Source organism: Acomys minous (assembly GCF_964271855.1).
Source record: "Acomys minous genome assembly, chromosome: 5".
NCBI lineage: Eukaryota > Metazoa > Chordata > Mammalia > Rodentia > Muridae > Acomys > Acomys minous.
Window position 1 is genome coordinate 82,723,384 of NC_140494.1, and position 25,790 is coordinate 82,749,173.

Consider the following 25,790-nt stretch of genomic DNA (forward strand, 5'->3'; position numbering starts at 1 on the left):
ATAAGGCTGCTATGAACGTGGTTGAGCAAATTTTCTTGTTGTGTGCTGGAGCATCTTCTGCACAGATCATTTCTTTTGTCAACTTGATCAGGTCATCAAGCTCTCCTGTTCTGATACCTTCATTGATAACATTGTGCTCTTTGTTGCAACTTGTGTATTTGGTGGTGTTCCAAGTGAAAACAGGACCATTTCACTTGAATGATGTGTACTTTACTTAGCATCTGCATGCCTAGAATTAGTCAAAATGACTAGATTTCTGTTAAAGTACAATATATGAGACTTCTGCTAGTATAATATCCTAAAATTATGCTTCGACAAATTGAACATATGTGTTTTATTTTGTCCTGAATACTGGGTTATACATGTGCAAACATCTGTGAAACTTGATGTGTGATTTTAATTCTTTAAGAACATTTTCATTCTTCAGATTTTGCAGAGCATTATGCAAAGAAAAAATTCCAAAATTAGCATATGTTATTCTTGTATATTTTCAGAAAATAAAAATTTGAAATATTAATACAGAAATTATTTTTCAGAACAAATTTCCTCACATATACAGAAAAATATCCGGACTGGCAAATCTCTCAGTGTGCAAAGGCACTTGCCTCCAAGCCTGAGGAAGTCACTTCAATCCCTATAACATACATGATGGAAGGAAAGGACTGACTCCAGCAACATGCTCTCTCAATGCTCCATATGCAAATTATGATTGTGTATGTACCAAACACATCCACATATGTATCCAAACGTGTACATAAAAACAAATAAAATATATAATAAAATGATTTAAAATGTTTTATTTGCCTTGGTCATTCTCACTTATATAAAATAAAATCTCAAAATAGTTATGATTTTCATTTTTCTAATAACTAAAGATGTAAGATATTATTTTTTTTCTCTGTTTGTGTTTCATCTCTTGAGAAGTCTCTGCACTACCTTTTATATTTGGTTTTTCTGGCTCATGTTCACTGGTACTTGGTTCAGAAAAAATTTATGTGAGGCAAGAGCTGTTTTGTGTTGGCATTGATTTTGAAAGCGGCAAGTGGATGCCATATTTGAAGTTGGGTTGTGTCTATTCTTAATATGTGTATAGTGTAAGATAGTCTGGGTTTGAGGGTAAAGGTATAGGTTATGATGGACATTTAAGGATAGTGATTATGTACTGCATATTTAAAATGAGGGGGTGACTGATAACAGGCTGATGATTATAGAAAAGAGAGTAAGCTGAGGACAGGACAATATGATGCTGTGGGTCAATTAGAACTTGGGAAAATATGCCTGATACACACATTCTGCCTAACCATCCTTATCAGGACTGTCAAACTTAGAAACTACATTTCCCACAAGCCATTTCGATTGCGATTCTCATTTAGAAGCACCAGTCACTTGGTTTTGGGAGCTTTCTCAGCTCGCCAAGACTGCAGGGCTTATTCGGGTTATCAAACTTCATTTCCCAAAATGCACTTCGCGTTATAAATGGCCAATGAAATTTCGCGAGATTTCGGAGTCCGGAGTGAAGTAGAAGCCATTGCTCTAAGGGACCGATTGTCGTTAGACACCTGTGTGAAAGAATGCATAGGTGTTTCTCCCGAGTTCTGTCAGGACTCTTGAGTTCCCCAAACCTGTCGGGACCTTTATGTGAACTTCTAGTTCTTCCGCCTTAGGTGCGGAGACTTCCGCTTCCAGGATTCCACACTCAGTCTGGTAAGCCCATGGTTCATCACTTAACCCTTCAGCTTCAGGAAGCAGAGGGAAGTAAAATGTCTGGGATGAGGACATCAGAGGCCTCATAACTTGGATTAGACCATAGGTGACAAAGGTTGGTTCTGCCTGCCTTTTCTACAGAGCAAGTTCCAGGACAGCCAGGGCTGTTACACAGAGAAACCCATCCTCAAAAAACAACCTGGTTATAAAATCCGTAGAACAGGATGTTCATGGATGACAGAATGGTAGGAATTGTCCTAAGAATGGGTTTCTTTCTAAAACTTGTTGATATAACCGTCTCCCTTTTTATTCTCGTTGACCTTGCATAATCCCATTCCTCTTATTTTAAACCTTCAATTAATTACTTTATGCGTTGTTACCTGTCAGTCCTCATGCAAGTAAATTACTTGTAAAAGTAGTTGTAATTCAGTTTGACATGCTGCCAAAATAATTCGAAAATTAGTCTAATTAATACAGCATTCGCTAAGGTTCTGCCTTGAATTTTCCCCCATGTTATCTCTGCCTTTTATAAAGTCATAACTTTCATACTCAAACTTAAAATTAAGACAGTAACAAGTACATTCTTTGCAGAGGCCAAATTTTTGTTTCCAATCGAGGAGGTGACAACTGTATTCATAAATAATAAACATGACTTTAGAGGTCAGTGATAAAGGCTACATAATAATGAACATAGTAGGTGTCATAAATTTTGTACACATAAATTTAAATAAAATGGTTGTTTTTATATTCTAAAAAAAATTTTTTTTTTACGAAGGCCACCACTGAGCAAATTTAGAAGTAGATTATGATGGAAATTATTAAACCTTAAAAGCTTGTATGCTCAGCCGGGTCAGTGGTGGCACACACCTTTAATCCCAGCAATTGGGAGGCAGAAAGAGGCAGATTGCTGTAAGTTTGAGGCCAGCCTTGTCTACAGAGAAGTTCCAGGACAGCCAGGGCTGTTACACAGAGAAACCCGTCCTCAAAAAACAAACAAACAAACAAAAAGCTTGCATGCTCTTGTGATAATGCATATTCTTGCCTCCCTACTATTAACTATGGATTTTACTATTTCCCAAATACATCTTGTACTATTACATCTTTTAATAAAAAATGTTTTCTTCATACGGATGCAAGTATGTCATTCTTCAAATCTGGAGATTTCTAAGAGTCTTGTACTCAACAGGTAGTCATCGTTTTTTCAGCAGGGCCACACCTTTTATTTTAAAATGGCATTATAAATTTCAGACAGTAGATTTCTGTTTCCAAAGTGTGTTGGATCTGTATGTAAATCTTTAGAATATTGGCGTTTTTGTGGGTTGAATTTATAGTTGATCTGTTGTTATTTATAATTGAAAACTTTGGGTGTCCAGTTATATTTTCTTCAAACTGCTATATTTACTGAATTTGAGATCAACATCCTTGCTAAAAATAACATATTTCTACTAATTTAGTAAATATTTGGATGTTATTCATAGGCAGTTGTTCCTACTGAACAAATTAAGTAAATATGTACACTTCCTTTAAATTATGCACACTTGCTATATTTTGGTTTGGAGACTTGAAATATCATTAATGAATTTGCCTAATAGAATCATAGGCAGTCCTGTTTTCCTTCTGACTCTAAGTTATATCAACTTCCCATGTACTGCAATAATTTTCTTTCTATTTTTATGTTAAGGAACTTGTCTTTCTTTTCCTGGAAGATTTCTGTTTTTGTTTTTTCTCATGTGTTTGTTTTTCCCCTTTTCTTTTCCTGTTATATTGCTCTAGTCTTCCACCAACTTTTTTTCTGTTTTTTTTTTCCCACTGTCTTTGAGGTTGTTGATGTATTTAAGTACCATGTGCTTGGCTAATGTAATGCTGCTATATTGAATAAATAAACAAGAAATGCAAGTTAGCAGCTTCCAAAATGTGAAAATGACAGAGACAGTTTGCTGCCTAGACACTCACCCAAAATTCTCTATAACGCTGCAATTGTCTTCAGCCTTCTGGCTCATTATGTCTGGCCGACATATTTGTGAATCAGGAACTACAGAAGACTTGCTTACCCTGTCTTGGCAGAGTTTGGCCACCAACTCTGCCTATGTTCAAACACCCACTTTTACGCAGAATTCTGTCTGTGGAAGAAACGAGGACATTTTGCTCAGTAGCTGGTTTGCCACATTTGAAGCCATCTCCATAAGGAGGTTCTTTGATGCTCATCATCCTCTTTGAGGTAGGCCATGTGTTGCCAGGAGTTAACCTGTCTCATTGTCAAAGGATCCTTAAAATCATAAAAAAAAAACATCTTTAAATGTCATATTCTGTATATCTCTGAGATTTTTGAAGACCTTATCTAACTATGTTACCTTATCTATCTATAGAATCGTATCTATCTGTTAAACCTAGGGTGTATATTCTTGTGATAAAAAATAGACTAGTAATTGACATGACCATGAGTTGATCAACTAACAACTTGTATTTTCAATAGAATATACATGAGCATATATTTTGTAAATAAAATGTATAATATGTTTACATAATGTTTTTTTCATATTTTTATTGTAGTAGGCTGAGAAGGGAAGTTTGGGACATAGTTATGAATCTGTGCTTTTCTATTGTCTTTCAGACAAGATTGGAATCCAGTTTCCAGTTTTCCTTATTAAGGATCAAGATCAGAGTTCCAAGAATGGTGCCTATGGCAGCTGGAGGCAGGGGTTCCTGGGAGAATGCTAGGAGGCAGGTATGCAATTGGTCATAGTGGTTTTCTGGTCCTGAAGATCCTTCACAAAGGTCACAGGTGGAGAGGCCCACAGTAACACAGTAGGTTCTGAGAGCAAATGAGGATGCTCTAGTCCTAGGGAGACTGGTGGTCAGGAGCATCCTCACATGACTCTTGTCCTCTGGTCTGTATGCTGAGGTGCTATATCACACTCCATATAGGCCAGAAAGGCTTGCAGCTTGGTTTCTTCTTGGCTTCACAACAGTGCAAATCATATAAACTTACTAGCATGTTTAAAATTTTTATTGAAATTATAATTACAATATTCGTTCTTTCAAACATTCCCATACCTCCCTCCCACTCCTTCAAATTCATGCCCCACTTTTATATTAATTATTACTGCATATCTATGTATAGACATATTATTTCTAAGTATAGTCTCTGGGTCTATATAATATTACTTATATATATGTTTTCAAGACTGACCATTTGGCACTGGACAACCAGCTGGTTGGCTTTTCTCTGGAGGGCACCACCTCTCCTGTTCCCAGATTTCCTCAGTTGCCTGTAGTTCTTTGTGTAGAGTTGAGGACTTGTGGACTTCCCTCCATCTACTTTGGCATGCCCATTAATGTCAGTGTTGTTCAGCCAATGTTTGCGTAATCGTAATTGTGAGGTGTCCAACGAGAAAGAACCTGTGTTTGTCTTTCTGGGTCTGGGTTTACTTCATTCCATACAATATTTTCTAGTCCCATTCATTTACTTGCAATGTTAATGATTTCATTTTTCTTTGGTGAATAATATTCTGTGGTAGATATATACCAATTGTATATTTATCAGTTGTAGGATGTCTAGCTTGTTTCCCTTTCTGAGCTATTGTGAATAAGTCAACATTAAACATGATTAAACAAGTATTTGTGAAGTTGGATGTCAAGTCCTTTGGGCATATGCCAAGGAGTGGAAAGGCTAAGTCATGGTGAATTCACTTTTAGTTAGTTAGTTAGTTAGTTAGTTAGTTTGTTGAGACTTCTCACTAATTCCCATAGTGACTGCACCAGTTTGCAATCCCATGAACAGTGGATGATGGCCCTTTTTTCTCACACTCCCTCTAATGTTTCTTGTTCCTTGTTTTGTTGACCTTTGCCATTCTGACTGTGATAAAGATGAAATATCAAAGTTGTTTTGATTTGTATTTCTCTCCCTTATTACTAGGAATAATGAACAATTTTTGAGATATTTCTTAGTTGCCTTTTCTTCTGTTGAACACTTTCTATCTATCTACCTTTCTTTCTTTCTTTGACTAATTTTTGAGTTCTTTGTATATCCTGGATACTAATCCTTTGTCAGATGTCTAGCTGGCAAAGATTCTTTCTCTTTACCTGGTTGATTGTTTCTTTAGCTGTGCGGACACTTTTTAGTTTCATGAAGTCCCACTTGTCTGTTGTTGGCCCTAGTTCTTGCGAAAGTGAGATCCTATTCAAAAAGTTCTTTTCTACCCTGAATCTGTGGGTATAGTGCCTGTATTTTCTTCTATGCACTTTAAGAGTTTCATGTTTCACACCTAGGTCTTTGAGTCATTTGGAGTTAGTTTTTGTGCAACGTGGTAGTCATGTTCATGTGGACACCTGGTTTTCCTGCACAGTTTTTGGAAAATGGTTTCTTTAGTGCATGCTTTTAGTGTGTTTGTCAGTATTAAGTGTCTGAAGTTATATGTGTTCATGTTGGTGTCTTTGATATTGTTCCATTAGTTTACAAGTCTGTTTTTGTGCCTTATATTCTCTGGGACTTTTCTGATGGAGAATTTTTGTCAAAAGTCTGTTTTTATCTATTGAGATGATCATGTGATTTGTGTTTTTAATTACCTTTATGTGTTTATACATTTCTTTACTTTTATACTATCCCTATATTTCACAAATGAAGCCAACTTGGCAGATAATCTTTTTATATGTATTCTCTAGTTCCATTTGTGAATATTTTATTGAGTATTTTTGAGCCTTATGTTTATCAATGATATTGGTCTGTAGTTTCCTATTTTTGTTGTATCTTTACCTGGCTTTAACATTGGAGTGATACTGGCTTTATAGAAGGAGTTTGGGAGTGCTGCTTCTGTTTCAGTTTTCATGAGTCCTTTTAAGGAAAATTGACTGTAAATCTTTGAAAGCCTGGTAGTATTCTCCCACAATCCGTCTATCTGGCCCAGACTTTGATTAGCTGGAAATCTTTTTATTGCTATTTAGATCTCTTTTGTTTTAGGACTGTTTTGATTGTTGAGTTCTTCTTGATTAAATTTTGTTTTGCCAAATCTAGAAATCTATCAGTTTCTTTAAAGATCCCACTTATTCTCAATTTCTTTGGTGTTTGCTGAAATGTTTCCTTATTCATCTGATTCCCTCAGTCTTGTACTGCTCTTTTCCTTTGGTTAGTTGAGCCAAGGGTTTGTCATTTATGCTTATCTTCTCAAGGAGCTAGCTCTTAGATTTGTTCATTCCTTGTGTTATTTTCTTTCTTTCTTATTGATTTTTGTTTTGAATTTTATTATTTCTAGCTGCCAACTGGGTTTGGATTTGGTTTATTTTTGTTTTTCCAAGTTTTTGAGTATCATTATTAAGCCATTTATTTGTGCTCTTTCTGAATTTTTAGTGTCAGCACTTAGAACTCTAAACTTCCCTCATAGGACTGCTTTCAGAATGTCCCAGGTGTTTTGTTGTGTTGTGTCACCATTTTTGTTTAGTTCCTACAAAGTCTTTTTATTTCTTTCTTGATGTCTTTGATCCATTCATTCATTCATTCATTATCCAGTGATGCATTTTTAAAAAAACATTTTTTTTATAATTTGTTTATGCTTCTTTATGTGAGACACTGGGTAATGGACTGAATTTTTTATTGTTACCTAAGATCAAACCTAAGGCATCTGCCATCCTAGAGAATGTCTGCCACGTACCTGAATTTCTATTCTGGTGTGTTCTCTTTACACGACACAGTTCCTTATTCTGAGCTATAGTTCACATTCATGTAATCCTGTTCTTACAGAATACTCTAAATTTCCTGATCACTTCAAGTTTGTTCGTTGTTTGTTTTGCTTTATCACACACACACACACACACACACACACACACTCAAGTGCATGTTTGAGCTTGCTCTTATCCATGTGGGTATATATGGAGCCCAAACATTGACATTTTGTTGTTTCCTTCAATTATTTCTCCACTTTATTTTTTGAGACAAGGTCTCTCATTGAACTTGAAGCTTGGTGTTTCAGCTTTGCTGGCTGGCCTGTGAGGCCCCGGGACACTTATCTGGGTTACAGGTACGTGTCACCATCCCCAGCTTTTTGTGTGGGTACTGCAGATTCAAACTCAAAACTAGATTTTACCCATCATGCCCTCTCTCTAACCCTCACTCCAAGGCTTAATGAGGTGGCTGGAAGGCCTTCCAGGTTCCTGGGGTTTTTTTGTTTTTGTTTTTGTTTTTTCTGTTTTTTTTCCCCCTATGTGTTTCTGGAGTTTCCAGTCTAAAATGTCACTTCTCAGTTCTGTTTCTGAATTAACTTCTAGGATTTTCATTGAATCTACAGGGCATATTACACAGTTGATTGAGAAATAGTGATACTATGTGCTAGACAATTTAGGAAAGTCGAGAGGTATCTGAATATATAAATGTGTTCATTCTCTGCATTTTTCATAGTGCCTCAATATCTGACTTTATTTGAGACAATGTCTTGTTGCTCTGGCTTACGTCAAGCTCACTGTATAGTCAAGGATGATCTTCAATGTTTAATCTTCTCTCCTTTACCTACAGCATTCTTAGATTATAGGCTGCTAGCATGTATTACCACACCTGGATGAACAGTGCTGTAGCTCACACCCAGTACTTCCATGCCTGTAGTCGATAACTTTCTTACCAACTGAGCTAAGGCCTGACCATAGGGAACCTTGTGTGTGCGGTGGCAGAAGTGGCGTTGCCTGAGATCCACCTTGCTCGAGATAGGGTCTCTTTGTTGTTTGCCACTGTATAAGCTAGGATACTGGTCCATGAACTTCCAGGAATTCTGTCTTCATCTCTCATCTTACTTTGTTGCACTGAGTTTGCAGATTGCCGTGCCCTCTTCGGTATGGACTCTGGAGACCCAAACTGTGGTTCTCATACTTGCATGATATTCACTGTACCCACAGATGTTGAACCTTTTAGATGAAAGAAAAAACCTGACAAATGGTGATGAGGCATGGGTTAGACACCAAAAGTTAATAAAATAATGTAGTAGTGAAAGTATACCAGGCCCCATTTGATTCTCTGCTGTTTAAGTTGTTTAATCTTTGTAGGAGTTCAAGGGAAATTGGGTGTGTTCTGGAGAAAAATGACTATGGGGTGACAGTATACATAGGCTGTGCTGAGGAGCAGGATGACAGGTTACACATGGGAAATGTCTTCTGCCAACAGGAGGAGCATGTTTGCTCTACTCAGTGGGTGGTGAGGAGGAGACTGTGGCCTTCTGGGTTTAAGAGATGTCACTCTGAAGGATGGCAGAGAACTCTGAAGGCCACAGTGAATCTCTTAGCAGTAACAAGCAGTTGTCCATGAAGCTTCATACAATATTCAAAGTAGGTAAGTCTGAACTATCGAAAATTTTCATTATTAGCAAGATTTTTAAGTTTTATTTAAGTTTTTTCTCTACATCCCTATTACAGCCCCCTTCTCCTCTCCTCCCAGTCCAACCCTGCTACCCTTTCCCCTTTACCTGCTTCCCTTCTTCTCAGAAAAGGGAAGCCCCCCACCCCCCACCAGTCCATCCCCAGCACATTAAACCTCATCAGGACTAAGCGCATCCTCTTCCACTGAGGCCAGACGAAGCAGCCCAGCTTCTTCTAAAAGCAGGCAGCAGAGTCCACGTCAGACACAGCCCTGACTCTAATTGCTAGGGTCCCACAGGAAGACCAAGCTGCCCATCAGCTACATATGTCTAATGGACCCAGGTCTAGTCTGTGCTTCCTCTTTGGTTGGTGGTTCAGTCTCTGTGAGACCCCATGGGCCTAAGTTAGTTGATTTTGTTGGTTGAGACTTCCCAAGCTCAACCTAATGTTTGGCTGTAGATCTTAGCATCTGTTGAATCCACTGCTGGGTGGAGCCTCTCGGGACAGCGTAGTAGAGTATCATTAATAGTGTTGGGATGGCTGACTCCCGTGGGGTTGGTCTCAAGTTGGGCCAGTCATTGTTTGGCCATTCCCTTAATCTCTGCTCCATCTTTGTCCCTGCACATCTTGTACACAGGATAAATTTTGGGTAAGAGGTTTTGTGCATTGGTGTCCTCCCTCCTTCCACTGGAAGTCCTCCCTGACTTAGGGAGTGGCCACTTCAGTCTTCGCACTCCCTGCTGCTAGAAGTCTCAGCTAGAGTCACTCCCATATCATCCTGCAGCCTACTGTATTCGCAGGGCAGGGCTGCAGCCTGTGCCAGAGAGCACCTCCCTGCCCCTTGGTTTCCCTGTTCTCTTACAACTCTCTCACCTCTCACCCCCACACTCCCCACACCTGATCCCCTCTCTTGTTCCCCTTATCACTCCCTCTTCCACAAAAAAAAAAACACATTTTTTAAAACAATAATTTACTTTGTAAAATTTTGAGTCTTAAGTCAGTAAAATAAATGACCCCAGCCTTCCATACCAGTCTGTTTTTAGGGGACTTTAACATGAAAATTACATGTTCTTTAGTAAAAGATGTTTGGAGAGCTGTGTATATACTATGTGTGGGGGTGCTTTCCTTGCATGTATGCATTCCTGGTGTCCACAGAGATCAGAAGAGGGCTTTGGAGCCTGTGCAGCTGGAGCTATAGAGAGTTGTGAGGTGCTCTGGGGGTACTGGGATTCGAATCCAGGTCCTCTGGAGCAGTAGCCAATACTTTTAACTGCTGGAACATCTCTGTAGCCCGGAACTGTATATGTTTAAAGCAGAATGATGCCTCACTGGGAAAAAATAAATGAAAGAAATAATAGAAGAAGAAACCTCAAAGTTAGATGGCAAAAGTGGTAAGAGTAGAGAGGGTAGTTACGGGAAGAATTGGGGTAGGGTATGAATATGTTCCAAATACATTGAAATTCTCTTATTATTTTTTAGATGTTAAATGATAGATGATAAAAATAATAGTAGGAAATACTTCATTAAGAAAAAGAAAAGCCTTTATGAGAAAGTGCAGGGAATAGTGAAATTACTGAAATATTTATGTCAAAAGTTATTTTTTGTGTATATTATGAATGAAAGGGTAGAAGAAAATCCTGGTGAGGCAAAGACATGTCAAGACAGAAAACCTAAAAGTCCATAAGAAAAAGGACAAGCAATTATTAAGTAATGGATGAGGAATTTTTCCCAGAACTGGAAAGTACTCCCAAACACAGAAAAGAAAAGAGAAAAGAAAAGATGCTTGATCTCAATTGTCCAGTTTATTTTTTAACTTTTTATTGATTCTTTGTAAATTTCTTATTATGCACCCCTATTCCACTCATCTCTCCATTCCTCCATGTCTGTCTCCCACCCTTGCAACCCCCCAAAAATCCCAAAAAATAAAAATAAAAGCAACAACAACAAAATAATTAAAAATTAACAATAACAACAAGCCTCACCTGGAAGCTGTGGTTTGTCACAGTGCACCACACAGTGTACCTTTTTGCCCCTACAGCTTAACTTGCAACTATTCATTGAAATGAGTTATTGGTTTGGTTCAAGGCCTTTGCTTTCAGCTACGCTATCAACACTGGATCCTCCCCAGGGCTCCTCTCAGGTATCCTGTTGTTGTCCCGTGTCATGGAGATTTGCAGCTTGGTTCTGCAGGACCAGTCCCTTCATATTCTCTACCAGTTCATAGATGCTCTGGAGAGATGTTGGCATGAGCCAACTCAAAGCACTCGATGTGAGTCTCGGTGATGGTTGTGTTGTTCAGCCTGCTAGCTTTCCTGCACCTGTACCGCCAGGGCCAGCTCTCTAGCACTGCCCATGGAATGTGCAAACCCACCCCCTTACTCTACCCCACCCAGTGCTTCAGCCTGTCAGACTGAGCCAGCTCTCCTGTAGGCCAACCAGGGTCATACATACATACATACATACATACATGCATACATACATGCATACATAGATGCATGCATACATACATACATGCATACATAGATGCATGTGTACATACATACATACATACACACACATACACACATATATGTATATCCTTATAGTACATGTATAATTGATGTATAATTTATTCATACTCAAAACTCAATCTTACATCTACTATATTTGTTCTTGGTTACCAATTTATATCACTTTTATTTATTTATATTTTAGTGTTTTAAAATGTCTTATTTTAAACTGGTTTGTAATTCTCAATCCTCAGCCTTCTGTGTATGAGGAGTTATGGAGCCTGGCTTCCTTGTTACTTTTTCATTGCCAGTTATTTCAATAAATTATGATTAGAAAGTCCCTGTAAAATCTATGCCTTTTTAAATTTTATAAACATTGATAAGTAATGTATACAATGACTTCAAATTAAGTGCAATTTTACAGGACACAAAAGCCACAAAGTATGATTGTGTACCTTTTTATAATATTGAAAAAATGAATCAAATATTGTATCACCGTTGACTCATATATATATATATGATAAACTTTAAAAAGGAAGAAAATTATAGTTTTGAACAGTGGTTTTCCTGAGCACATCCCAGGTAGTAGGAGTGTGGATATTTGCATAGTTGAATATAATAATACTTTATGTATTTGGTAATATTAGGATTTACTTTTTTAGGGTTTATTTCCATTTCTAGCTCATATCTTTAAATCTTAAACTATTCTTAAGTTTATACTTCTGTGTGTCTCTCTTTGGGGTATTGCAAATGCTTTGCCATTTAGGTAGATACCCATCCCTGTCACTATAAAGGATCAGAGTTAAATAAACTTTACAATGATTGCACAGGTATTGGGCTAGGAGATACTTTTCATGAATATATGTAAACTTTTAAAAATTGTGTTTTCAGTGTGGATCTCTTATGAGAAAACACCAAGTTAACCTAGTTTTTTTGTTTTGGTTTGGTTTTTGTTTTTTCTCCTGTAGTATCAAATCAGTTAGGAAAAAGTTAACAAAAGTTTAAAAATTTGAGAGCAGTGAAGTAGCACAACAGATTAGGTAATTTATATAAGCCTAAAGATGTAAATTGGATTTCTGAAGCCCAAATGGAGGAAGGAAAGAACTATACATGTTACCACACAATGAATGGGTGATAGATAGATAGATGTAATTAAAAAATAAGCAAAATTTAAAGTAAAATGCAAAAAGATGAATAAGTAAATAAAAATACTTTGGTGGGCTTTTGTTTTGTTTTGATGTATAAGTCTCAAAAAGAGACCATAAATGTGAAAGAGGAATGGGGATTAAACAGAAGGTGTTGGAGCAAAGGGGCAATGATGCATACAACAGGTGTTCCTCCACTTCCGGGGGATATGACACTGCCTTTGAGCTCTACAGGAACACATATGCATATACATACGTGCAGGAAAACACTCATACACATAAAAATCAGTCATCTTTTAATTGAGATGAAATAAACGAAATGTATCCCTTACACATTCACAATAGACATTACCCCTGCGTAACCCTTGAGCTTTTCTATAACTTCAAACTAAGGAGAGAATCCCTTAAAGAGTAACTCCTCACTTTTCTTCTCCACAGCCTCTGACCAAAGCATTCTGCTTCTTGCCTTCATGAGTGAATCTGACTTCTTGTACCTCATGTAAGTGATGTCACACATCTGCCTTTATTTGTCATGCTAACTTCTCTTACCACAGTGTCTTCCTTGTTTATTTACATGTGTTGTAGTATGTATCAGCTTCATTCCTTTTACAGCTGGTTAATATTTCACACATTTCTTTATCCATACCTCTTGCTAACTCTTGTAAGCTGGTTTTCCTCCCTGTTTTTCTCTCTATCCTGGCCCTTTTTCTATCTCTCCTTTCTTATCTTACTTGCTTTCTCTCTCAATGCCTGCCTCCACCTCCTCAATATCAGGAAATACAGTTACTTAAACCCTTCAAGGCTGTTGAAGATAATCTTTATGATTGTTTTCTTGGCTGTCTAAATCATCTATAAAAAGGTTTTTGGTTTATTTGCTGTTGTTGTGTTTTGTTTTTTAACTCAAGACTATATTTGTGTCTATAATGAAAATAAAAATCAACTTGCTTTTACAAATAAGAGATTTTAAATAGTGACCATAAAGTTGTTTGATATTGAATTGCTTTGTGCCCTTACTGATAATTGTCTACATACGGCAATTTTCGTCCTAGTTCTCTTCTGCTCCTTTGCCTTTCCTGTGTATACTTTAGTCATTTTTCATACTGTGGAAGTCCAATATCATGAATCTTTTAAGTTTGCCCTACTTTTTAACATTCTTAGAGTTCTGAAATTTTTTGCAGTCTTTTAATCATAGTTATTTACTATTTACTGTTGATCATCGTCTGTCTGCTGGCTCTGAGGCTTACCCTTAAGAGTGATTTGTTTCTCCAGTTGAGACACTGTTGAAGAAAACTAATTTTCATATGCAAGCAGTTATTAATTGGAGATGGCTTCTGGGTTAGTGTTGGGCTTGTGTCTGCTTTCCTTCTCAGTGTTGAAACCCCATCAGACACAGAACCATATAGACCTCATGCATGCTCCCTCAGTCTCAATGAGCTCTATGTGCATTGGTCCTTTTGTGTTTAGAAGCCCTTGTTTCCCTGCTGTCCCCAGCCCCATTAGGTCTTACAGTCTTTCTATCTTCTCTTCTACAGTGTTCCATCAGTCCTGATGGGAGGAGGGATTTGATGGAGGGTGTTCCATCTCATGTGGTGGGTTTCAGTTCCAATCATTTATTGGTTGATTACTCCCACAAGTTTTGTGCTACTACTGCCCTAGCACATTTTGCAGGCCAGACATCATTGTAGACCAAGGGTTTGTACCTGGGTTTGTGTTTACCTGTCTTGTTTGTTAGCCTGCAAAGTACCATCCAGTGCCATGAACAGTTAAGGCACCAGCCTGACTTCTCCCTGTTTAATATGAGTTATGTGGGTGTTGTCCTCAAGTAGTAGATCCTTACCATTTGTTTGTAGAGCACAATTAATAGCCTTGGCTTTGAGTTGTTTAGGTAGTTCCATGAGGCCTATTTGTTAAAAAATTTGATTGGATGTAACCAATTCCCAGAACTGGAGGCTTCATTTGGAGATGAGACATGTCCTGTTGAGGCTCCATCTCTCCAATTTTTGGTGATTCCTTTTAGACCACTTTCATATATTTATATATTTTAGGTTTAGCTGTATCCTCCTCTTATTTCCTCCCTTTCCCTTTCCTCCCCTTCCCCTCCCCATTTGATCCTCCTGTTCCAGAAACTCCCCCACCCTTGAAATCCATCTAAAACTATTTGATTTTTCCCTACTTAGGGAGATCCATTCCTCCTTGTTAGTCCCCTGCTCTGTACCTAATTTCTGTGCTTCTATGCATTGTGGAGTATAGTCTGCTTATCGAACACTTAACAGCTAATATCCACATATAAGAGAATATATGCCATATGTAAATTTTGTGATTTCATTTTCTTTAATAGCTCAGTAAAATTCCATAGTGTAAATGTACCATGCTTTCTTTATCCATTCTTCTATCTAGGCTGTTGGATACAGCAGCAATGAACATGGTAGAGCAAGTGTCTCTGAACAGTTTGAAGCATCCTTTAGGTATATGCCCCAGAGTGATATAGGTGGACCTTGAGATAGATTCATTTCCAGCTTCCTAGAGAAACACTACATTGATTTCCATAATGGCTATACAAGCTTACATTCTCCCAAGCAAGGGATGAGTGTTCCCCTTACTCTACATTCTCACCAACATGAGCAGTCATTTGTTTTATTGATCTTGAGCATTCTGGCTTGTGTATGATGAAATCTCATAATAGTTTTGATTTGCATTTCCCTGGTGACTAACAATGTTGAACATTCTTTAAGTGCTTCTCAGCCATTTATGTGTCTACTTTTGAAAACTCTCTGTTATGATCTGTACTCTATTTTTATATTGGGTTATTTGTTTTCTTGATGTCCAGGTTTTTTTTTTTTAGTTTTTTATATATTGTAGATATTAGCTCTCTATCACAAGTGTAGTTAGCAAATATCTTTTCCTATTCTGTAGCCTGCTACTTTCTCCAAATGATGGTGTCTTTTGGCATACAGAAGCTTTTCAGTGTCATGAGGTCCTGCTTATTAATTGTTCTTATTGCTTGTGCTATTGTTGCTCTGTGCAGAAAGTCCTTTCCTATGCCATAAGTTCAAAACTATTCACCATGTTCACTTCTATCAGATTAAATATATCTGGCCTTATATTATTATTAAGTAATATATATTTAATATTATATATAGCATACATATATAAATATGTTATTTTAAATATATAATATAATATATAATAATATATTATGTTAAGGTCTTTGATCCATTTGTAGTTGAGATTTGTGCAAGATAAATAGTCTGGATCTATTTGGATTCTTCACCATGCCGCCATTGTTTCACCCCTCCCATTTGCTGCAGATTCCCAATGTGTGGTTTTGGCTTCCTTTTTTTTTTCCCCAAAAAATCAGGTGTCCATTAGTGTGTAGACTTATGTCTGGGTGTTAAATATGATTTCATTTATCAGAGTGTCTGTTTTTATGCCAAACCATGCTGCTTTTGTAACTATAGCTCTGGAATACAATTTGAGAATTGGATGATGATACCTTCAGCAGTTCTTTTATTCAGGATATTTTACATTCAGAATCAAATATACATACATATGTATCTTAAGGCTAAAAGGTGTTCCTTGCTTTCTTTCACAGTCCATGTGTATTTGTTGATAGTAAGGCTGCAATTTTTGTGTAGTGGTTCTAGATCTTGCTACTTTCCTGAAAGTGTTTATCAACTATAAGACTTTGCTGGTGGGCTTTTTAGGTCACTTACACATATAATCACATTATCTATGATTAGAAGTCTTTACACTCCTTCTTTTCCTGTTGTGTACTGTTGATCTCCTTCAACTGTATTATTGTTCTAGTTAAGACTTCAAGTCCTGCCTTGAATAGGTATGGAAAGAGTGGGCAACCTTGTCTTGTTCCTGATGTTAATAAAAATGCTTTGAGCTTCTCTTCATTTAGGTTGATGTTGGCCTACAATCAGTCAGCTTATGGGTCAAGAAGAAATGCTGAGAAACAAAATGCAGAGTTCTTCTCACTAAATAAGAGAGAGAACCTTTGAGGACCCCTTATGCCACTTGTCAGCGTGGAAAAGCAGTGTTTCTTCACGTGCTCCATTCAGCTAAGTTTTCCTGTGGCCCCACAGGATGGCTGCCCTCAGTCTGTCTCCCACCTTTGGTAAGTTCTTACTTTCCTGCCCTTAGTAAATGAGTACGTGTGTCTCCTGCCATGCCTAAGATAGAGGAGATACATATGTGTAAACAGGAAAAAAATGCCTGAAGTCAGATAATGGGCCGAAGCAAGTCATGTGCAGGATATGTCGTTGCTCGTGGCTGCATATCACCCCCACCCTCTTCTCTGTCCTTACTGTGAATACGCAGAGGGGGTGTGGGTGGGTGTGACTTACATGAATATGCTTACTGAAGGTACAGATGATTTTATTTTCTCGTTTTAGCTATGTCCTCTCAGGGCTCTGCAGATAACCAGGAATCAGAATTTCCCCTTCCATCAAAATACCATTCCTGTCAGCAGAATTTGGGTTTGTTGGCTTGCTATGCTCCAGAGCCTGATACACCAACTTGTGTTTCTTCTCAGGTACATAACATCTCAAGGCCCAAGGGCAGGACAAGTACATTTTAGGACACTACCACCACCACCACCACCACCACCACACGACCACCACACCACCACCACCACAACACCACCACCACCATCACCACACTACCACCATCACCACCACCACCATCACCACCATCACCACCACCACCATCACCACCATCACCACCACCACCACCACCACCACCACCACCACCATCACCACCACCACCATCACCACCATCACCACCACCACCACCACCATCACCACCACACCACACCACCACCACCACCATCACCACCACCACCGTTGCATGTTTGAAATCTTTTAGATACTCATCCAGGTCAGTGAAGGACCAGCACACCAAGAAAAGCTAGGTGGCTAGAATCATCATTAGGGAAGCTACAGGTTATTTATGTGACAAATGTTCTCATGATTGCCTAGTACTCAGAATCAACTGTAGAGACAAAAGAAAGTAAAGCTACAAGCTCTCAGCCACCATAGATGTGGATAGAAATACTCTTTTTGGCAGAGTTGTATGATGCAGTGAGACAGGTTAGGATCACCTCAAAGGGAAGAGACACTGGAATACATATGCAGAAACCTCAGCAGACCATATCTTGAAACCATGCATATCTCTTGTGCCTATGTTTTGCTTCTGTTGTATTCTTGTGAGCTGATTTCTCATTGACCTCGAATGTGTATGGTTTGCAGGAGTCTGTGACATTCCAAGATATTGCTGTGGATTTTACTGAGAAAGAGTGGCCCCTGCTAGATTCTTCCCAGAGAAAACTGTACAAAGATGTAATGCTGGAGAATTACAGCAACCTGGTGTCACTGGGTAAGGCTACTGTAGTCCCCTCATCTATTCAGGGACAAGATGTCTTCTCTAGTGCTTCCTTTGACCCAGTACCTAGATGGGTTTGTAACAAAGCTGAGAATATGCAGAGCTGCTACTCATGCTCACAGGTTCTCTGCTAGTAGAACCTGCCCATTGCATTGACTTTGGAGGTTCTCAAGTGTGTGACTGAGCTTAACCATAATGTAAGGTAAGAAGTTTCTTGTCTATAGAAATGCGCAGTGAGTAAGGGAGTTTCCTGTACAGTATTATGACCTAAGTTCAAATTCTTAGCATCTACATGCAAAGCTAGATGTTTAGCAAATAACAACTGTAACTCCCAGAGATGTGGGAGGGGGACACGGGATAATTGCTGGAGATTGTTGGACAACAGCCTAGTTCCAGCTTCAGTGAGAGACCTTTCTTCAGGGAATGAAGTAGAGTAATAGGTCAGAATGCCCAGTGACCCCTGGGCGTGCGTGCATGCACACACACACACACACACACACACACACAGAGAGAGAGAGAGAGAGAGAGAGAGAGAGAGAGAGAGAGAGAGAGAGAGAGATTATTAAAATTAATAAAAAATTATAATTTTTTATAAAATTATAAAAATTTATTTTTTAAAGTTTACATTTTTGTCTAGGGATGTAGCTCAGTGGTAGCGCTTTTTTATATAACGCAAAGCCTTAGTTTCCATTCCTAGCATTTAAAAGAAAAATCCATATTCTTTTGGATGGCAAAATGAGTGGGTATATGTTTTGTTTTGTTTTGTTTTGTTTTATGGAACACTTTTACTGTGTTCCTTAGAAATGTGACACCACCTTTTGCTGCTCCTTAGACAGCCTTGTCCACCTTTAGAAAACCCTGAAGGTCAAATTGTTACCTTAGTCTGATGGGAGGGTTGTCCCCTGCATGTCCTCCTTCAACATGTGTCTTTCCCTGTGAGTAGGGTATCAGGTTGGCAAGCCCAGCCTCATCCTACACCTGGAGCAGGAAGAGGAGCTGAGGGTGGCAGAGAGGGGCTTTCAGCACAGTACCTCTCCAGGTGAGTGAGCACCAGGCACACAGCTACGGTCTTGGCTGTCAGTTCTTTTCAGTGATCCCAATGGAAGGAATACATTGCTGCTTTCCTGTCTCTATTACAAAATAGCCTGGTGGTTTATTTAGCTCACATTTGTATCAGTTCAGGAATTGGTGCCATCATTCTGGTGTAGGCTGTGTCATAACATGACAGATTGCGTTTGTATAACAGGCATGGACTAACTTAAGGGAGAAAGAGTTTATATGGTCACAGTTTCAAAGTTCAGTCCTTCATAGCAGGAATGACCTGGCAACAGGAAAGTGAGGTGACTAATGAGCTAGCATTTGTCTTTCTGATATAGAAAGAGAGACAAATGCTGTACTCAGCTTACTTTGGCCTGTATATTCAGTCTGTACTTCCACCTAGCCTATGGGATGCTGCAGCCCACATTTAGGGTGGCTCTTCCCCTCCTCAGTTAAAATTTTCTTAGAATCACTCTCATAGGTATACCCAGAGGTCAGACTAAATCCAGCCAAGGTAATAATGAAAATTGTCAATAACATCATGCTAGCATAGCCATAATCGAGGTAAATGTAATAGAAAGAGGAACAATGTAATTACCTACTACTCTTCTCTTTTTTATTTCCTGACAAGGTCTCCCTGTAGCCCAGGCCAAGCTGGCTTTGAACTCATGGTTCTCCTGCCCCAGCCTCATGAATGTTGGAGTCATATTCATGAGCTGCCATACCTGCCTTTATGAAACAGCTTTCTTTTATAGTATGTAATTAAGATCAGCATGAATTCCATCCAAGAACAGTGTAATTAGTGACCTAATCACCTCATAGTAGGCCCCACCCCTTTAAAAATTCTGCCACTTTAGTGTCACTAAACAGAGAACTAACTCTTTAACACATGGAACCTTGAACAAATACATTCAAAAAATTAATGTGGGATTACATCTGATACTGTAAATTAAGAAATAAGGAAGTATTTTTTTGTTTTCTTGTTTATTTTGTCTTACTATCCATCTGTTCTTTTGTAAACCTTTTGATCAGTAGATTTCATCTCTGTGTCCCTTTGGCTTTAAATTTGACATTTACTGTCATTTTCATAATGTTCTGCTTTTTTGCCTTGCTTTGTCTTGTTTATCTCTAGAATTTACAAAGAAGTCTTTTCATTCCCACCCTCTTACTTTCTTTTTGAATGAGTCAATTCCAGTGTTTTGGTTTTTGTTTTTCTTCTTTCTTTCAGATTGGGGACCTACATCTAAATTCAAGTGGTCTATTCTTATGGAAGATATTTTTGGGGAGGAAACATCTGATGGTGTGACATTGGTAATATTTCCTTAGGATAACTGTATCTTCCACATTGGAGAAGCCCAAGCTGTGACTATTCAGTCAGCTCACTCAAGGACCGATCAAGTGACATGCCCTATAAGAAACAGGAGTCCCACAAGTGCTAAGTTACAGGTGTACCTGAGTTGCAGTGAGCTGGTTTCAGTGAGTTCCCTCTGGGTACCGAAATGCAAGAATGCTTAGTTTCTTTGTATAAAATGCCACTTTTCGTTGTCCTCGTGGAACCTGTATGTATTCTTGCTGTTTGCTCTACATTATGGTTAGATAATGTGTGGCTTATGAAATGTGTAAATAACTTTATTATTGGATTGTCTGGATAATAGTGACAAAAGTTTGTATGTGTTTAGTATAGATGTAGCTATTTTTGTCTTTAAATAATTTGGGATTGAGATTGCTGAAATCTTGGTATGGAACTCAGTGATATTGAAATGAGACCCGCTATCTTGTTATTTGGGGCAGAATCCCAAATCTACCCCCAGACTTTCTTATTTAGAGTAAAGATAAGTAAATATTTCTATAATGTGTGATGGGGCATAATTTGGTTTTTTTATAATAACCCCTTAAATATTTTATTATTCTGTCTAACATCTGTGTTAGATGCACTGTCACACAGCATGACTTGTTTTGCATTGCTGCAGCTATTTCTAGAGAAATAAGCAGGCAATTATTAAGACATCGTAAGACCCCATTTCAACAGGAGTAAATATCATCTGAAAATAAGATTATTATATCCTAAGAACAAAATGAAGCTTGTGCCATTAACTTTTGCTATTTAATGAGACTTGAAGAAAAATTGTACAGTGAGTCCCATCTTCTGAATTTCTATGGTTACTACAACAACATCTCTTTATAAGGAGTAAATTTTGATAAAGGCAAACAATCCAAAGGCACTCTATAAACAAACTGTGTCAGTGGCTGATCCTGTAATAAGTCTGCATGTAGACACGGTAGACAAGTGCTAAGGAGAGGGGAAGCAGAATGGCACGTGTGGATAATACTTCCTAAAGTACAAGTAGCTAAGACCAGAGAGTCACTTCCTTTTACATCACTTGCCAGCTATGTGATACACTGTTGCCCTAGACATTGAGCTATTATGGATCCCCTAAATATAAGTAGATACAAAGAAAATTTTGGGAGGAATTCTCCAAGAGAGTGTGTCTAACAGGCACATCATGGCATTGACAGGGTGTGAGGAAACTGAGGGCACATATGAATGTGTTTGATTCTGAATATTAATCCTGTGTTAATTTGGTATTAAACAGTGAAGCTGCATATAATAAAGTATTATAGCGTAATAAACAGAACCTTATGGCGCAGCAGCCATGAATTGTGCTTGTATTCTTTTAACTAAGACAAGATCTTGTATATCCCAGGGTAGCCTGATATTCAGGCTCTTTCCGTTTTTGCCATGTGGATTGGGATTGCAGGTGAGTGATAGAACCACTTCAGGCCTCCTTTTCTCTTTGATGAAGCCCAAATAAAAGAGGAACAATGATAGCTTTGGTCATATTCTCTTAGTTTGGGCTGCGATTGCTCTGACAAAACACCTTGACCAGAAGCAGTTTGGGGAAGACAAGTTTTATTTGCCTTACACTTCCACATCCAGAGTCCATCACTGAAGGAAGTCGGAACAAGAATGCCAACAGGAACCTGGAGACAAGACCTGATACAGAGGCCATGGAGGGCTTCTGTTACTGTCTTGCTTCTCAAGGCTTGCTCAGGCACCTCCCTTACAGAAGCCAGGACCACCAGCTCAGAGATGGCACTGCCTTACAAAGGGCCGTAGAGCCCCATCTGATGAAAGCAGTTTCTTATTTGAGGTTGCCTCCTCTCAGATGACTTTAGCTTGTGTCAAGTTGACGTGAACCTATTCACTACAGTCATAGCATAAACCAAAATTAATATTGGTGATAACTTATTCAGAGGTAAGATTTAAAGAGGCTGGAGCTATAGGCTAAGGCTGTGCTGTGTATTTATTAGGCCTTTCATTCAGCTGTTAACGGCAAAAACATAAAATGAAATAAAGGGTGTTATAAACGTCAAAGTCAGCTCTCATCTCTTATCCAACAGGAAAAGTCTCATCTTTTGGAGAAATCTTCTGAATTCACCCATTTGTTTGAAGTCTTTAGTATCAGCCATCATCTTCCTCAGCCAATAGGAAGGCCCACAAGCAAGAAGCCCTATCGCCGTCACAGCTACGGAGCTTCTTTTAATAATAGGACTCACCTGACTCAGCACGTGAGCATCTATGGTAGAAGAGAAATGCACGAATGTCACCAGTGCCAGAAAGCCTTCACTACCAGCGCTTCTCTCACGAGGCACCATAGGATTCACACTGGGGAGAGGCCTTACGAGTGCGGCAGCTGTAGCAAAACCTTCAATGACCCCTCAGCTCTAAGGAGCCACAAAAGAACTCACCTGAACGAGAAGCCCTATGACTGTAGTCAGTGTGGTAATGCCTTCCGGACCCTCTCCGCTCTAAAAATACACATGCGAGTTCACACTGGTGAAAGACCCTACAGATGTGACGAGTGTGGCAAAGCCTATGGCAGGAGCTGCCACCTCATTGCCCACAAGCGGACACACACTGGAGAGAGGCCCTATGAGTGTCAGGACTGTGGAAAAGCCTTCCAGCACCCTTCTCATCTGAAGGAACATGTCCGGAACCATACTGGGGAAAAGCCTTATGCGTGTACACAGTGTGGCAAAGCCTTCCGGTGGAAGTCCAACTTCAATTTGCATAAGAAGAACCACATGGTGGAAAAAACCTATGAGTGCAAAGAATGTGGGAAGTCATTCAGTGACCTCCTATCAAGGAGGAAACACATGAGGGTTCATATTGTAAAGAAACCAGTCGAGTGTTGCCAGTGTGGGAAAACCTTTCGAAACCAGTCCATCCTGAAGACACACATGAACTCTCACACTGGGGAGAAACCTTATGGCTGTGATCTCTGTGGGAAAGCCTTCAGTGCAAGCTCCAACCTCACTGCGCACAGGAAGATACACACTCAAGAGAGACACTATGAATGCACTTCCTGTGGAAAGGTCTTTGGTGATTACCTGTCACGAAGGAGGCATATGAGCATCCATCTTGTCAAGAAGCGTGTGGAGTGTCGGCAGTGCGGGAAAGCCTTCAGGAACCAGTCCACCCTGAAGACGCACATGAGAAGCCATACAGGGGAGAAGCCATATGAGTGTGACCATTGTGGCAAAGCCTTCAGCATCGGATCCAACCTTAATGTACACCGGAGGATCCACACTGGGGAAAAGCCTTATGAGTGTCTTGTTTGTAGAAAAGCCTTCAGTGACCATTCATCCCTTAGGAGTCATGCGAAAACCCACCGTGGGGAGAAGCTCTTTACCTCCTCTGTGTGGAAACGGCTTCAGTGAGTACTTAGAAGCAAAAGAAACCTGGCAGGCACAAGAAGTCACAACTCTTTCATGGCCTCTCCACATACAGAACACAAAAGGTCACATGGAACTTGCGAGAAATCCAGCCAGTGTAAAGATCAAGAAGACTTATTTAGCTCTTGGGGTCTCTGTGACAACACAGGGGATGGGAACATTTTTGTATTGAGTAGCAAGGACTGTTACGCATACATCATGCTCTCAAACACGCAGCTTAGGGAGAGCTTTCCTCCTCTTTCCTTTGTTCCTCATGGGAGAAATCAGAGTAGAGAAAAAAAAACCTCAGAAGAAATATGGAAATGTCTGTTAAAAGGAGGTGAGCAAATTGGCCAATTCTTTCTTATTTTTGGCTCACGGGTCAAGATACTTTTTTTTTCCTTTTCTTTTCCTTTTATTTTTTTCTTTTTTTATAAAGAGAAAAGTCTTCTGGCAGAGATCATACATGGCACTTAAATTCTGAAATACCTGCTGTTTATAAAAGTCTTTTTCAGGCTTTAGTTAACAAGGTTGGTTCTCAACGTGGGGCAGTTTTGCTTTTCAGGGCATTTGTCATAGTCCAGAAAGAGTTTTGATTTTGAGAATGGGGAAAAAGGTGCTACTGACATAGAAAGGTGACATCAGAGGTGCTGCCAATTAGCCCACAATGCACAGAAGTCATCCATATCAAAGAACTATGTCTGCTACTGTAATAGTGCTGATTTTAATAAGCTCATTCATACCTCAGTTACTGTTAAATGATTCCTGTGATCATTTAACAATAGAAAAAATTTTACAGCTTTTTAAATGCTGTAAGATGCATTGCATTTTTTTTCTAGAAATGTAGGAGAACTTAGACTGCTGCTAACTCTGAAAATGATTTTAGCCGTAATCCCCAGTGTGTGAATGTGGGGCTACACTTATTAAGTCTTTTTTGATGACAACAGACTCCAGCTCTTTAGTTTTCTTGACCTTTTTATTTTTATGATTATTGTCCTCTGAATAACTCCTAGGCCTAATCGTAAACATTATGTATATAGTAATTTTTACTATAGCTTTGTTCCCATCTGAATTTCACATTAGGAAACTTAACCTGACCAATGGTGTATTTTGAATTGTGTATGTCATGCTCTGGGTAATGTGGGTGTTTTTGAGTACCTGTGTCAAATGTATTGTGATCAAAGCATGAAGCTTTCTAACACATTCTTTGGTTGGTTTGTGGCTTTCTCTCCAAAAGAATAACAAAGACCTCTATTTGCTTTCACGGTATCCATTTTAAACACCCATAACAGAAGAACATGGTTTTATTAGCCACAGTGCCACTTTCAGAACTCTTATGCAGTTTTCATGCAACTAGTATTTTTTTACATTCCATTACCCTGACCATTGACTCATAAACACAGGCTCTTGTGTGACTTCCTGAGAAAAAGCTCTTGAAAAAATGTCTGATGTTTGTTTTTAATTCACCATGTGACCCTGAGGATGAAAACCACAGTCTAAGGAGAACAGTCTAGAAAAGTCACAAGATGCTAGTCTGTATTCGGACCTCTGAAGGAGTTTACATTGGTGCTCAGTTTATTACATCTAGACTTTCTATTACCTGCACATACAATAAAATTGATTACAAGTCTACAAGTGGATGGATATTTGTTTCTCTGTTTGCCTTATTGGTTTGAAGTGAGTTTTCTGCTGTTACACGCTATGCAGAACCCGTACCCCTTTCTCTGCAAAGTTACCCTCTGCTATGATTAATGAGTATGCTTGGAATTTTAAGTACTTTAAACCAAATACTCACGTGGCATTTTAAATTATTAATGTGTATGGTCTTGATACCAGATATAGATACACTTCAGGTTGCTATAGGAGTGCATCCCAATAAACCTGTCAAACAGTCAAAAGTTAGATCATTCTGTCACTGGACACAGATTCCCTCAACAGTGGAGTGAATTCCCTGTATTTCTCTTGTAAATGTGTAAAT

At 38.8% G+C, this 25,790-nt stretch overlaps 2 protein-coding genes across 8 annotated transcripts in view; both read left to right on the forward strand.

Moving 5' to 3' along the window:
* The window catches only part of LOC311597496 (olfactory receptor 7D4-like), a gene marked incomplete at both ends in the record, with an annotated part of 336,911 nt that overhangs the window by 37,328 nt on the left and 273,793 nt on the right, over nucleotides 1–25,790 (forward strand). The gene's annotated exons all lie outside the window — the stretch shown is intronic.
* Nucleotides 1,519–25,447, forward strand: ZNF317 (zinc finger protein 317). 7 transcript variants are annotated; one of them, XM_084783199.1, is made up of 9 exons: nucleotides 1,519–1,704; nucleotides 3,769–3,922; nucleotides 4,316–4,429; nucleotides 16,578–16,793; nucleotides 17,071–17,210; nucleotides 17,926–18,052; nucleotides 19,002–19,097; nucleotides 20,325–20,407; nucleotides 22,499–25,447. In XM_084783199.1, exons 4-9 carry the CDS (start codon nucleotides 16,763–16,765, stop codon nucleotides 23,816–23,818), a joined length of 1,797 nt encoding a protein of 598 aa, XP_084639325.1. In that variant the 5' UTR covers nucleotides 1,519–1,704; nucleotides 3,769–3,922; nucleotides 4,316–4,429; nucleotides 16,578–16,762; the 3' UTR covers nucleotides 23,819–25,447. The 7 variants fall into 7 exon arrangements, with proteins under 7 accessions (XP_084639325.1, XP_084639324.1, XP_084639322.1 ...); XM_084783198.1 differs by having other exon boundaries at nucleotides 3,817–3,922; XM_084783196.1 differs by lacking the exon at nucleotides 3,769–3,922 and adding an exon at nucleotides 8,846–9,010.